This window comes from Xyrauchen texanus, chromosome 5 (assembly GCF_025860055.1).
Source record: "Xyrauchen texanus isolate HMW12.3.18 chromosome 5, RBS_HiC_50CHRs, whole genome shotgun sequence".
Lineage (NCBI taxonomy): Eukaryota > Metazoa > Chordata > Actinopteri > Cypriniformes > Catostomidae > Xyrauchen > Xyrauchen texanus.
This window is the reverse complement of record NC_068280.1, coordinates 15,599,828-15,614,736: the sequence shown is the minus strand read 5'-3', so window position 1 is coordinate 15,614,736 and position 14,909 is coordinate 15,599,828. Positions and strand designations below refer to the sequence as shown.

Here is a 14,909-nt window from a genome sequence, read left to right as displayed (position 1 = left end):
TTACATTTACGTAACTGCTGCTAATAGTTAATAGTTCATTGACCCATTGTGCGGTGCGAGCTGGAAATCACCTGTCACCAGCCTGTCTCTGTACTATCTGAAGTCATAAATATGACATTAGTTACCATGAGATTAGTGAAAACAATGAACATGAGGTAACATAAAAAGGCAACAGAAACCCTAGCCTGAAATAAGTTGAGGCAAATAACGGTAAGCAAACACTAATCCTCAAATATTAGCTGATTTGATCTTTAAAAAACAACATCGCTGTAACAACATACTCATGCTACATACATATGTCGGTGTGTTACATAAATATATAAAATAAATGCATTTATTGACTACTAATTACCACAAATCGCAGTTCTGTCACTCTACTCTAACAGTTTGAAATGCCCGCCAAAGCACTTCCTGGAACTATCTGAAGTCTACGTGAATCACGTGACGATCAAGCATTTAGAACTTCCGTTGTCGCAACTCTCTAACGCGGCTGCAAGTTATCGCGATAACATGGTTTTTCATCAGGCAATACCAACGGCTACCCCTTGGAAACCCGATTGTTCACGCTGCTGTCCTGAATTGCTGGCGCAGCGGGTCTGCAGCTGAAAATATCTCGACTTGCCCGTTGACTGATGCAATGCCCTTTCCTGACCACTGGGTGGCAATGTATCCACAGTCTAATATGAAACAGGAAGACGGACTTACTTCCGAACCATCTTCTGACTGCTTCACTTCCTGGTTTGAAACTCTCATTCGAAGCGTTTCTTTGTATTTTAAAAGCTAATTGGTTTCTTTATGTCTTTGTATTGCAATATTTTTCGTTACTTTTATCACAACTAGAAAGAACAATGAACACGGTACTATCGAGAGCGAACTCGCTCTTCGCCTTCTCTCTCAGCGTGATGGCAGCTCTAACATTCGGATGCTTTATTACTACTGCGTTTAAAGACAGAAGCGTAGCGGTGGATATACACGTATCCAAAGTCATGCTGTAAGTTAACTTGTCTATTTATAATTCTGCGACCAAAAAAAGCAACCATATGACCATAAAACATACATTTGGATTGAGAAAATGCATCCCTGAGCGTTTATAAAAATATATATTTTTGCAGCATATGGGACTTGTAGATGCTGATCTGGTGTCCAATAGCAATGCAGCACGTGAACTATACAAATGAAATGGAGCGCGAAATAGATATCTTGATTTAAAGTGTTTACATTGGTGAAATTGTAATGGTTAAGTGCCCTTTGTTTCACTTTGAAAATGATTGAATGTTTATTTAGCAGGGCATTATTCTGTCTCTTTCAGTTTGAAGGTGATTTATTGGCATGAGAAATATTTGTACATTAGTATTTTCAAAGCGTTTACAGCTGAGCTGCATACTAATAAAACAAAACAAGGAAAATGCAAAAAACAATGCACACAATACAAGCAAAAAATAATAATAATATATATATATATACATACAGTGTATACAAATACGGTTAAAGGATAAGGTTCACTAAAATGGAAGTATCTCTTTCTCTCCCCAACCCAGTAAAAACGTGGACGACTTCACAGGACCAAGAGAGAGGAGTGATTTGGGCTTTGTGACGTTTGACTTAACTGCTGATATCCTTTTTGACAGGACAGACCACTGCTGTGCCACAACTACCACCATATAGTATTAGATAGTTTTTCATTTGACCACACTTGCATGCATATTTACATTATTTGCCTTAACCCCTTTTTACATCTTCAACCAATATTTGACTGGAATGTGAAGCAGCTCTTTCTTTATTTGTCTGCTGAGTATTCAACCAGATCCAATGTAAGTCTTGACCACTTGAGTCTATCTAGATAGACATTAGGCTTGCCAAGGACAGTTTTTATGCTATTAATCAATGAAAATCTTGTTGTTTGGATATACATGATTTGTATAACAAAATTTTCAAAATGCCAAACTTGTTTGTGTTTTTCACATCCAGTAAAATAATATTTATTTCCTGTTAGGCACTAAACCAGGTGGTGCTGTGGGACAAGATTGTCTTGAGAGGTGAAAATACCAAACTAATCCTGAGGGATATTAAATCCAAGTACTTTTTCTTTGATGATGGCAATGGTTTAAGGTTAGTTTCCTTATTCAAATTAATTATCTGGTGTTATATGTTTTTAACAGCAGTAGGCTATCAAGTATTCAAGTGAACATTCAGAATAAAATGCAACAAAACTACTGCTTGTCTTTAATGTATAATTATAATACGTTAATACTTTTTAAAGCTACTATAGTTATCCTGCCAAGAGCAGTGAGTGGTTTTCTCATTTTCTTGTGATGGTTGTTTGATTAATATTAATGACACACAGCAGCAGGTCTATTAGGTTACATATTACAAATATAGCTGGTTATGTTTTTCATTCTTGATGTTTAAATCAGGCTACATGGCCGGCCAAGTATATTCTCTTTCACTTGCCCCTTCAAAAATCCACTTATCCTGGCCAAGTGTTTATGTCAAGCCCTAATAATGATAACAAGAAAATTTTAAACTTAAAACAGAAAAATCTATGTTTGCAACTAACAATTATTTTGATAATTGATTCATTTAGATTATTTCTTTTATAAGAATACAAGTTTATAGATAAAACTGTCTTGATGAAAGTTGCTGTCCAGTATCACCATTTGTATTCAGCAATGCTTGATGCCTCTGCACATAAAAGCATTGAGCCTCTTAATCTGTAGTTGTGTGATGTTACTCCATTATTGCAGAAAAGCCTGACATCGTTGCTGATTGCTGCCTGGCAATATGGAACATTTGTAAATGCTCATTAATTGCCTAATGGTACATACATTATAAGAAATCAATAGCAGTTTCTGTCAAATAGGCTGACCCAAGGACTGTACCATAGAGTCACTGAGATCAGTCGTTTGTCTCAACGGTTAAGTTACTATTTAAGTGCTCAAGAAGAAGTGTTATTTGAATGTTGTCATCTTTACTAGGAAATAACATTTTGATTCGCAGAACTGAAAAATACAAAAAGCGACAAATATTATGGGATCTTGTCTCTCAAAAATGAATCGTCTTCCATCTCCCCCCAAATGTAGGGCAAATAAGAACATCACTCTCACTCTCTCCTGGAATGTGGTGCCAAATGCTGGAATCTTGCCATTGGTCATGGGATCTGGACACAAGTCACTTGCCTTCCCTGAAACATATGAAACTGCAAAGAGCTACTGAACTGTCCAAGCCCATCCCGAACCTTATTTGCTTATGTTGTGCTCTGTACGGGTTTTAATAAAAAATATGTTTAAAGGAGTGACTTCTTTCAACTGTTGCTTTTGGGGTTAAATCAAATAATTGCAGCAAACTGATATAAGATGGTAAGTCATATGCCATTATCTCAGTGCTAATTTGTAAACCGAAAGCCTCAGGTTGTTCTCATTTCTCACTGTGGACAAGAATTTGCTTAATGATAATAATCTGCTTTGAATTGAATGGAGTCTCCCACAATTATAATATTAAATGTAAGGATTATACTGTACATTCAAAGTAATGTTTTTCATTATGCAGAACAGCCTGTCTTGAAGGGATAGTTCACCCAAAACTAAAATTCTCTCACCATTTTCTCACCCCTATGCCATCTAAGATGTGTATTCTTCTGCTTAACACAAATTAAGATTTTTAGAAAATGTTTAGAAGAATAGCTTGGCTCTGTAGGTCCTCACAATGCAAGTGAATGGTGATCAGGCCTTTGAAGCTCCAAAAAGCAGATAAAGTCAGCTTAAACATAATTCATCAGACTCCAGTGGTTTAATCAATGTCTTCTGAAGCATGATGTTTTGGGTGAGAACAAACCAAAATATAACACTTTTTTTCCTTTTTATGTTGACTTTGTATCCTTTTTGATACTTCAAATGCCTGATCACCATTCACTTGCATTGTGAGGACCTACAGAGATAAGATATTCTTCTAAACATCTTAATTTGTGTTTAACAAGAGAATACACATCTTGGATGGCATGAGGGTGAGTAAATGATGAGAGAATTGTAGTTTTTCAGTTAACTATCCATTTATCTGCAAGCAGCAATTTAATCGTTGTGAGCGTGCATGCATTAACCAAAAGGAAGCACAATAATGTATCCAGGGTTACTTATGCCTCCTGGAGAGCCACATCCTGCTGTATAGTTTAAAATCTAATCAAACACACAAAAAATAAATAGGTATTCAAAATCTTTAGGTTTATTTGAATATCACCACCAGGTGTGTTGGAGTGTGGCTGGTATTAAACTGGAAAGATTCTCTGAAGGAGTAGGCAGGTTATCACATATTTAGATCAGTGCAATATTCGTTGCTGGACTATTAGTTAACTAAAATTGTATTTGTAATGCAAGCAATGGCCTTTTCATTGGAACAGTAATGGAATTACTACAAATTACTGTAGATCCATACATTGCTTCATTCTAGGAATTATTTTGAATAATAGCAAGTCCCATGATTCAGTCACCAGATGGCAGCACTTAACTGCATTAAAAACGTCACTATGCCAGTTTCAGTATTTTTCAATTGGATAAACGCTATGATTAAATCATAACACCAAGGCTTGATTGATTTGCTCATGTGGATGTGCCATAAACTGCTGAAATAAATTTCTCAATGCAGTACATAGTATATGTCTTTTTTTTTCTATACCGTAGTGTTGGGTTACACATATACCATTTTACATATGCATTTGGAAGACACTTTTCTCCAAAGCGACTTGCAGAGCATGCTTATTACAGGGTCAATCCCCTGAGCAACCTGGAGTACAGTGCCTTGCTCAAGGACACAATGGTGGTACCTTCTGCTTACCAGTTCTGTGCTTTAGCCCACTACACCTCCACCAATCAGATATACATGTGATAAAATGGTTCACCTCCTGTCCTCTGATGATATTATAATTGAACCATATTCCTAAATCCAATTTTGGATTATTTCCACCAATAGAAAATGTATTATTGAAACCCATATAAACAAGTTATTGTTCTTGAGGCATTGCAAATATGCTAGCGTCACATCAGAGCCCTGTCGTAGTTACAATTCAGTTTTTGAAATGTCAGATAGTTTTCCCCTTAATAAAAATACATTTTGTTGAGAGAGTTTGTGTTGAGAAAGTTTATGACCAGATAGTTTGATTTTGAGGGCCATGCTTGAAGTTCTCCAGTGAAGAGTGAGTTTTTCCCTGTGTTTAAGATTTTGACAATGTGGTATTTGTGCAGATAGTTTTGGTAAATTGGTAAATGACTTTAAAAAAAATACTCCTATTTGAATATGCATTATAACATACATTAATATAAACCAACAAAATCGTTATTATTGTAAAACAATGTACAGAGCCAATTTTACTATTTGATATGTTTCTTAATATGTGATTAGTCTAAAATATATTTGCATGGAAATGATCAATTGTTTTCCATGAAATACAGGGGTCATTTTGAATCATAGGTGATATAGAACATGCACTATGGGATCAATGAAAGAATCCAGTTTATGAATCATTTAGAATTGCTTTATTGTTTAGGGAGGTAATGAAGCTAAAGTAATGAATTTAATAAAGGTCCCTAATAATTAAATGACAGAAAAAACTCTTGGAGGACTAAAGATATTGAGGCCTTTGATTTGGAAAGTGGTTATTGTGGAATCCCATGAGTGGATATACTAATTATAATAATATTTAACATCCTTAAAATACATGGTTAGTCATATTAGACCTGAGCTCACACATACACACACACACACATAAAAAAAACTGCAATGTTGTTTAATAGTCTTTCTCAACCTCATTTGTTTGATCATCCATCATCTCTCAAAATTCCACACAGTTACATTACTGACTGTCCTAAAACACAATTCATATTTTTTTAACTGGACTGTGTAAACTAGAATTAATAGCAGGCCTTTTCTGTAATCAGGTGGCAAGCACCGCTGGAGCCCAGGGACTTCAACAAGCAGGGACATATTGTGTTGAAGTCATTCAAACAGAATGCCACAGATGCTGTTTGTTTAAATTGTGCCTTGCATTAATTTGCTCTTCCTCTAAATTCCAATGCAATCCATTGTAATATCTGCTGTCATTATGGGCTGACGACATTCCATGCCATTTCAGGAATTCTGCTTTGTGCCATTTCCTTAACAGACAGAACAGAGATTCATGCCCGTCTGTGATTTGCTATTGTGTGTGTGTGTTTTTAAAAAAACATTTATCCGATGTATGTTTCTCTATTTCATGCTACACATTCCACTTGTCTGATTTGTTTAACAATGAAACATGCAGGCGTAGACATGTAAAGTAAATAAGTCCCCAGTTTGAATATAGATTGTCTTACATGCAAAGATTTGCTGTTTGTTCTTGCTCCGGATTCCACTTTATACACAGACTTCATTGTTGTATGTGTCAGTATTTCAAATTACATCGTGTCTGTTTTCCATATGCAACTAAAAACAACTGGATTTTTGGCTGTAAGGATTCATTTCCTTACCAGCAATTTGTGTTTTGCCTTCCTCTCTGAAACGAAAATGTCTTAACAATCACTGCATATTTCCTTTCCAGCACACGTCAAAGACAATATACTGTATTCAGTGTATGTACTTCCTGCTCAAAATAAATATATAAACAAAACATCAGCTAAACCCACTTAAGATGTTTGAACAGTTGTAGCTGGTTTAAGCTACAAGGCCAGCTGTTCTCATAGCTAAAAAGTGCCAAAGCATTTATTGGTGGACGTATTGTGCTTAATTTGTTTGATAAGACAGTGGTAGTATTTGTTGTGCTCACCTTTAGTTTCCTACAAAATTATGCCAAAACTCATGTCGCTCCTGCGTAAGACTGAATATAGGCTACATTTTCATGGAAATAGTAGATTTTTTTGTTGTTGCACAGCACACTTTAGGCTTTCCAGCCTGATCTAATTAAATTACATGACTGTGGCTAAATATTTGAAAAATGAAATTACGTGGTCATAAAGCAGTTTTGAGGTGAAATGTCCACTGAAGGGTGCTAAAAGCAAGTTTAATGTTTTCCCAAAAATACAATGGGTTTTAAATGAATAAAGTCCACCTCTCTAATCTAAACTTTTAACAGAAACTTAACAAATGTGAGATGAACAGACATCTTTATCCTAAACCCGAAATCTAAACCTGACTGATAGTGTTGTAAAAGCAAATGTGAAATGAAAAACAGAATAGCTGTAGCAACCAAGTCATTTCATGTCACTTGTATGACATTTTCAGCTCATGTATCAACTTGCGTGATTTGCTGGCCTCGAAACCTGTCTTTCAAGTCTAAGTCAGACACTCTAGCAGTTGCAACCCCACACAATAAGCTTTTATATATTGTCCGTTATGTAATGCAAGCATTAAAATGCATCATCTTTTAAATAATGCGTTATTGTAAAGTGTTTGATGTTTTAAGATAGTACTGTGTGTGAAACAGAGTGAAAGATAACTTTGTATGATTTGTGGGAAACTCACTGTTTTTGTTGCACCTTTAGTGTTTATTTAACCAGAAAATGTCTTGGTTACTGATATAACCTTGTTTCCCTCATAGGAAAGAATGAGATGCTCTGTCAGCAACTGAAGCTGTCAAAGCTTCTGCCAGCGGCAGTGACCTTAAACCTTATACCGTCATACCAATTTGATTGGCTGGTGATGACTGGTGCTCCACACTATGTGTGCATCTTCGTGGTCATATAAGCCAGAGCCCAGCACCACACCATCAGGATTCAGTAGTGCGGCACAGCTACGCAGCGTCACATTCCTTCCATTAAGGGAACCAAGATTATATCAGTAACCGAGACATTCTCTTTCAAGTCAGCAACTCTGACACCTTATCAGTAGCTGATGCTGAAAGGGCCTGAAGGTCCCCTACACATTTGACTGACTCCAAAGCGAGTAGCAGCACAGTCCTCAAAGAGAGAATGCATAATCTTACAACCTCTAGTGGCTGAAACCCGTGAGCGTGTTTAATACCAGCACTAAGTCCCAGACCGGGATGGTAGTGGGGTTAAAGGGTCTTAATAGTCTCACATCAGAGGGTGCTTGTATAAGACAAGACCTCATGAGTGGTCAGGGATGGATTACCGACCGGGCCAATGGGGCCAGCGCCCAGGGGCCTTTGACTGCCAGGGGGTGCCCTGGGCTTTAAGGCTGCATGATCAAGTTTAGTGATTCCTCCTGCTTGGAAACCCTTTAGGGCATGAACAACGAAGTAGTTTGCTGAAACTTTTCAAAAACAAAATTACATTATATTATACTGTACTGTACTGTATATAGTATAGTATACACTACCATTCAAATGTTTTAGAACATGGACAGGAGGCATGATTCACTCCAGAGGAGACCATGTCACTGAACATGATGAGGGACACTCGGTTGAGCCAGCACTGGAGAGTTCTCATCCGTAGCAAGACCTGCAGGGTGATGGCGGCTGCAGCAGCCATCAAACCCAGCATTCGCTTCTACTAACGCAATGGCAGTGTTCTCCCCAGCTTTACCCATGTCAAGTTTAGGAGACTTGACTAAATGCGTCTGTCGGTCAGGTGCCGACATGGTTGCAGTGTCAAGTTTCCTTCCTAAGAAGAAAACTTGGTGACTGGACACCAACATGCTTTTTGTCCAGTTGACCTTAAGGCCCCAGTGCATGAGCAGGAGGTCTCTGTGCTTGTACACTTGTACCTCAAATGGGCTAATAGCAACCAATATTCAAGGTAATGGAGCCACCACTCAGCCTTCGTGGAGAGAGCACTGTATCGACACATGCCATAAGTGTGAGGGGCCAGGGATAACCTGAAATGTAGGACATTGAACTGGAATGCAAAACAGACCTGAACCTACCTGTGTTAAAGGGGAGATATCATACTTTTGTTCCTGGCTTACAATGGCAGGAAAAGAAAGAAGTTAATTCCTGACAATTTTTAGCCAGGGCTGTCATTCCACTGACACCAGGCCTACCATAGACCTAAGGAATTTCTTAGGCAGAGGTCTTGGTGGATGGAGTTCCAATTCATGGCATGACACTTTTAACAAGCACCACAAAGGCAGCTTCACCAGAGGCCTGAATTCTCACTGAACACGGAGAACGTCAAGTCATAATTTTCAGCTCTGGAAGCACCGCCACACACTTTCATTTCTTACAGGTTCATTTACACTTGCAAGTAAAATTTTCATGTTAAAAATGCCCCAAAATATTTTTTTTTTATCTTGAAATGTATTGTTTTACTGTTTTTAGAGAGGTGAATACTTTTTTCATGCACTACTGTTTTGAAAGAAGATATCAAACTGGATCCAACCAGGGTAGAGAGGGAGGTGATTAAGACTGAATGCTTTTAATTTTTGAAGGAAATTAACATAGTAAGAAGCATTTTAACACATTTAGAAATTGATAATAACAAAAACAAATCTGAATCTGAAAGATTTGTGGTATTATATATTTTTAAAGATATTTAAAAAATTAGTTTTAGATAAATAGTTGCAAGTAAACAAGATATCCCTGAATGTTTGTCAAACTACACTTTGTTATCATGTCTAATACAGTTAAAAGGTACCTTTAAAACCAATTTCAGTTTGATTGAACATGTCAGTAAGATGGTCCCTTAATATCTAAATGATTGGTTCCTTTTTCCAAAAGATTGATGAAATATGCAGAAGATTACAGTATTACAGTTCTTGTCTAGTTGACAATCTGGTGATGGGAGAGAAGAGTACCACCAGCAGTTTATGGTAGCCTGCAAGAATAATTTCTGTAACTGTAAAAAGCATTGCGCATTTGCAGGATGCTCCAGTGAGAACCATCCCGCTTCATGAACTGGTTACCACAATAAAAACGCAACACATAAGACACAACCTTATGTGTTGTGTCTTATGTGTTGCGTTTTTATTGCGGTAACCATTAAAAATGATGCTGTGAAGTTTGAAAAGCCTTGTAGTTCACATTGGTGCATGGCAGTGTTGTTTCCTCTTTTCTTCATCTGTGCTGTTTAGAATGTTGAAGTTGTCTAGTCTAGTTGTCTAGTTCAGATAATTGACTTCTTCCATTGCACCTTAAAGTACAGCATTCTCTGCATAAGTTTTGCAGTCTGCGTCACATTGGAGTGAAGCCTGGATGACTTGCGCAAGAGATGACTCCATGCTATCTCTAGAGCATACCCAGGGTTCTGTGCCCAGTGGGCTTCTGTCATGCTGCAAAGATGCTGGTTTCAATTTGAAAGCATATTTAGCACTTATACTTTGCCGAACATTCAGGGATGTTGTCATTTTTGGATTCTGTAATTGTGTTGAAAAATAAATGTGGAGAAGTGAATACTTCATTTTTCATCAACTCAAGTATAAGTAAAATTACTATAATTTATTTATACTCAAAAAAGTAGAACACATTTGAAAAATGTACTTAGGCATTGTTAGGAGAGCAGTTGTAATTTGTTACTTGCCACTTCTGACATCAGCCCCTTCATCTCTGCGAAACTTGATCGAATTATGTGCAGCAATTGTGGCGCATATCGTCATGTCCTAGTGAAGCCGCTTCATATGGATAAAAGAAGGCATGTAAGGCTTGAGCCGGCAACAAAATCTTCCTTAAATCTCCAAGTTCTGTATTCCATCCTCTTGCTTCTCACTCATATGGTCCCTCAGGAGACGCTAGAGACAAGCATCATGAGTTTTTATGCCGCCACAGTGAATGCAATCAGTCTCAGTGAACGCCGTTAGAAAACAGAACTTGTGCCCATTAGACAGACAGAGGGATATATTGCTTGTTTGCTTGCGAAAATAATGGCAAAAGCCCAGAATTTGGAAAAGATGTCGCAAAGCAAAAAGCAAATTTTTCTTTTACTGAAAGAAAACACACAACTTCACACAATATAATAGCACGGAAATGTTTTAAGGATATTTCTTTGCTGGAGTAACACAGATAACTACTCTGTACAAATGTAGAGAGCAGAATCGCATCTCAGAATGCACAACTTGACGGACATTGTTGCGAATGGGCTACAACAGCAGAAGACCACGTCAGGTGCCACTTCTGTCAACCAAGAATAGAAAGCTAAGGCTTTAACTGTCCCGTTTTGGTGTGCCTGTGCCCACTGCAGCCACAGTTTTCTGTTCTTGGCTGACTGAATTGGAACCCGACATGGTCTTCGGCTGTTGTAGCCCATTCGCCTCATGGTTTGACATGATATGCCTTCTGAGATGCTATTCTGCTCACTATAATTGTACAGAGTAGTTATCTGTACAGTGAGTTACTGTAGGCTTTCTGTCAGCTCGAACAAGTCAGGCCAATCTCCAGTGACCTCTCTCATCAACAAGGTGTTTCCATCCGCAGAGCTGCCACTCACAGGATGTTTTTGGCACCATTCTGAGTAAACTCTAGAAAAAGCTGTGAATTCACACACTTTCTGCTTTTTAAACTCTCAACTTTTGCATTGTTTGGAGGCCCAATCCAGCACACACCCTTCTCCTAAACACAAGTGTGGAGGGGAAGGCGTTGTTGAGTGCCCATCTGGGGAGAGAGGAAGAGGTAAGGAGATTCAGATAAATTTGCTGGTAATTATTGTTTCTTTGTTTGCAGCGAGATACGGGGAGATACAAACAACCCGGTGCACAGAGAGAGGGAGAGCTGAACCTGATTGCAATATGTGTATTGTGGAATCTTCACTATCTGGCTAAAAAGCAGCAGTTTAACATTGTCCACTGAAAAGCGTTGTTTTTGTTTGAATTGCATCCAGCGTGTATGAATAAACTCATGTGGTTTGCTGAAGCCAACTCCCACTTCCTCCTTTATTGCCCAACTACTAACCTTTGTTACACTGGTGCCAAAACCAAGGAAGGAGGAAGGATATGCTGCTATGGAGTCATAATTGCCACAGAAGAAAGTCTTCTGATCCCTCGCCATCATCCACCATGCCCAACAACAGGCCCTTGTGGATCTACGGGTGGAACAACAACAACATATTGAGATGCTCCTGTGAGGCCAAGAGGAGGACCGACAGGCATTTTGGAGCTTGATACCCCAGGAGGGGGTGACCACTTCGACCCTGGCAGCAGGGACCCCAATATAATGTTTGCTAAGATGGGGGTGCAAGATGATGTGGAGGGATTTCTGGAGCTCTTTGAACATACAGCTAAGGCTCTGAAATGGAGGCCCTGCTCACGGCCTAACAACTTCCAGTCACCAACCTCCTGGAATACCCCGTATTGAAGAAAGTGATTCCTCCGTGATGCCTGACGTGCTGACTGAGAAAGACAGCGATGTCGGTGAAGTCATCAATCTCATGTTGCTGAAGCAGTTTGTCTCCTGACTGCAAAAAGGGACAGCAGAGTGGGTCCAGTGCCACTGACTGGTGTCGATGGATGAAGCAGTGCAGCTGGCGGAAGACCATCTGGTAGCATACGGGGGTTCCTGGCTGGCTATTATCGAAGGTTTGTTCCTAATTATTCAGATGTCATGGACCTCCGTGCCAGACCGGACAGTTACCCCATTCTGAGTCGGGCGGTAGGTGTATGTGGAGGCAAGGGCATGGTCAAGCGCCCTTCTGGGGTGAGAGGAAGCAGCAAGGAGGTTCACCTGAGATTAATTTGTTGGTAATTACGGTTTCTGTGTTTGCAGAGAGAGACGGGGGAGATACAATTGGCCAGGTGCACAGAGGGTGAGGGAGAGCTGAGCCTGAGTGCAGCCTTGGCCAAAAGTATTGGCAGTGACATACATTTTGTGTTTTTGAAAAGTTTGCTGCTTCTGTATTTGTATATTACTTTTAACATGTGTCTATGTTATACTTGAAAACAATGATAAGCATTTCATAAGTTTGAAAGGCTTTTATTGGCAAAAAAGTTCCATATATGCAAATAGTCCATATTTACAATGTTGTTCCTTGTTCTTCATAACCTCTTAACGCAATTCACTCTGGCATGCTGGATATCAGCTTTTGGGCCAAATCCTGACTGATGGTGATCCATTCTTGCCTTATTAGTGCTCGGAGTTGATCACATTGTGTGGGCTTCTGCTTGTCCACTCGCCTTTTGAGGATTGACCACAGGTTCTATATGGGATTATGATCCAGGGAGTTGCCTAGCCATAGATCCAAAATTTCATTGTAATGATCTCCGAGCCACTTTGTTATCACTCTTGCTTTGTGACATGGTGTTCCATCATGCTGGAAAATGCACGGATCAACACCAAATTGCTCCTGGATCGTTGAGAGAAGTTGCTCTTGCAGGACATTTTGATACCATTCTTTATTCATGTCAGTGTTTTTGGGCAGAATTGTGAGAGAACCCACTCCCTTGTATAAAAGCAACCCCACACATAGGTGGTCTCAGGATGCTTCACTGTTGGCATGACACAGGACTCATGGTAGCGTTCACCTTTTCTTCTCAGGACTACCGATTTTCTAGATGTCCCAAACAGTCGGAAGGGGGCTTTATCAGAGAAAATAACTTTGCACCAGTCTTCTGCTGTCCAATTCTTGTACTTCCTGCAGAATTTCAGTTTTTCCTTGATGTTTTTCTTGGAGAGAAGTGGCTTCTTTGCTGCCCTTTTTGACACCAGGCCATTGTCCAAAAGTCTTCGCCTCACTGTGCGTACAAATGCACTCACACCAACCTGCTGCCAATATTGAGCAAGCTCTGCACTGGTGGTGACACGATTCCGTAGCTGACTCCTCAGGAGGAGACATTCCTGGTGCTTGCTGGACACTCTGGGGTGTCCTGAAACCTTCTTCACTGCAGTTGAACCTCTCTCCTTGAAGTTCTTGATCCTGTAAATGGTTCTTTCAGGTGCAATATTCTTTGCAGCAGTTTCCTTACATGTGATGCCATTTTGATGCAAAGCTATGATGCTGCATGTCTTTATTTAGAGGTAACCATTACTAAAAAGAACACAATGATTGGAAGCATTTCTTCTGTCCTTTTATAGCAAGCAGTCTGCTCTTATAATCCAGTCAGAATGATAGAAGGATTTCACCTGACTAGTACTCGTTCACACTTTCCCAGGTGCTGCTGATATGATTAATGCAATTATGTTGGCTGGTCATTTTGTGCCAGGGCCAAAAAACAGTGAAATTTGGGTTTTTGTGATAAACAAATGCATCTGATCACTCTGTACAATAAACTAGAAACAATGTGAATCAACACCACAACAACTGAAGCAGAAAACTTTGCTAAACACAAAATGAATGTCACTGCCAATACTTTTGGCCACGGCTATATTGTAGAAGCTTCACTGTCTGGCTGAAAAGCAGCAGTTTTACATTGGCTGCTGAAAAGCATTGTTTTTTTTTTAGTTGCATCCAGAGTGTGTAAATAAACTCAGGTGGTTCACTGAAGCCGACTCTTGCTTCCTCCTTTATTTGCCTGACAACGAACCTTTGTTACAACAATCTAACAAATATAATGGGATTCTCAGTTGCTCTTGCCTCGCCCTTAAAAAAGGTCATAAGTCATGTGCAATTTCTATAGCAGGAAGAGTGCATGATAGTAAATAATGGCCACTCTGATGTAATGGTGTGAACTGGTCGCAGTGTCATGAAGACTATCTGACAATCTAAAGACCAGGGGCAATTGACACGGTTTCCTTCCTTCATCTGAGGATATTGGCCATCCTTGAAAGAGCTTTTGGACCTTTACACTTAACTGTTATTGTCTTAAGGTATCTAGGAGACGAGCTGACAACAAACTGGTTTTGCGACAAGAAGAGAATAGGTTGATTTAACCTCATCAAATTATAAAATTTAACTTATTATGAAAACAGCTACAGTGTTTGGAAGCATGTCAAGGTAATGATAAATTATTGCCTGGAAAAGAGACTGGAATTTTTATTTCTTACCTAAAAGGATCGATTTAGTTTTAGTGCATACATGCAAGGCTGTGCAAATAGACTTTGATTTATCCTCTAAATAAATTGATGTTGA

The 14,909-nt window shown here is 39.0% G+C and overlaps 1 protein-coding gene across 1 annotated transcript; it reads left to right on the top strand.

The window, feature by feature from the left end:
* Positions 1-555: 555 nt before the first annotated feature.
* On the top strand, positions 556-4,651 carry spcs3 (signal peptidase complex subunit 3). The gene is made up of 6 exons (XM_052126923.1): positions 556-738; positions 841-991; positions 1,539-1,614; positions 1,737-1,811; positions 1,994-2,109; positions 3,081-4,651. Exons 2-6 carry the CDS (start codon positions 849-851, stop codon positions 3,211-3,213), a joined length of 543 nt encoding a protein of 180 aa, XP_051982883.1. The 5' UTR covers positions 556-738; positions 841-848; the 3' UTR covers positions 3,214-4,651.
* The last annotated feature ends 10,258 nt before the right edge of the window (positions 4,652-14,909 follow it).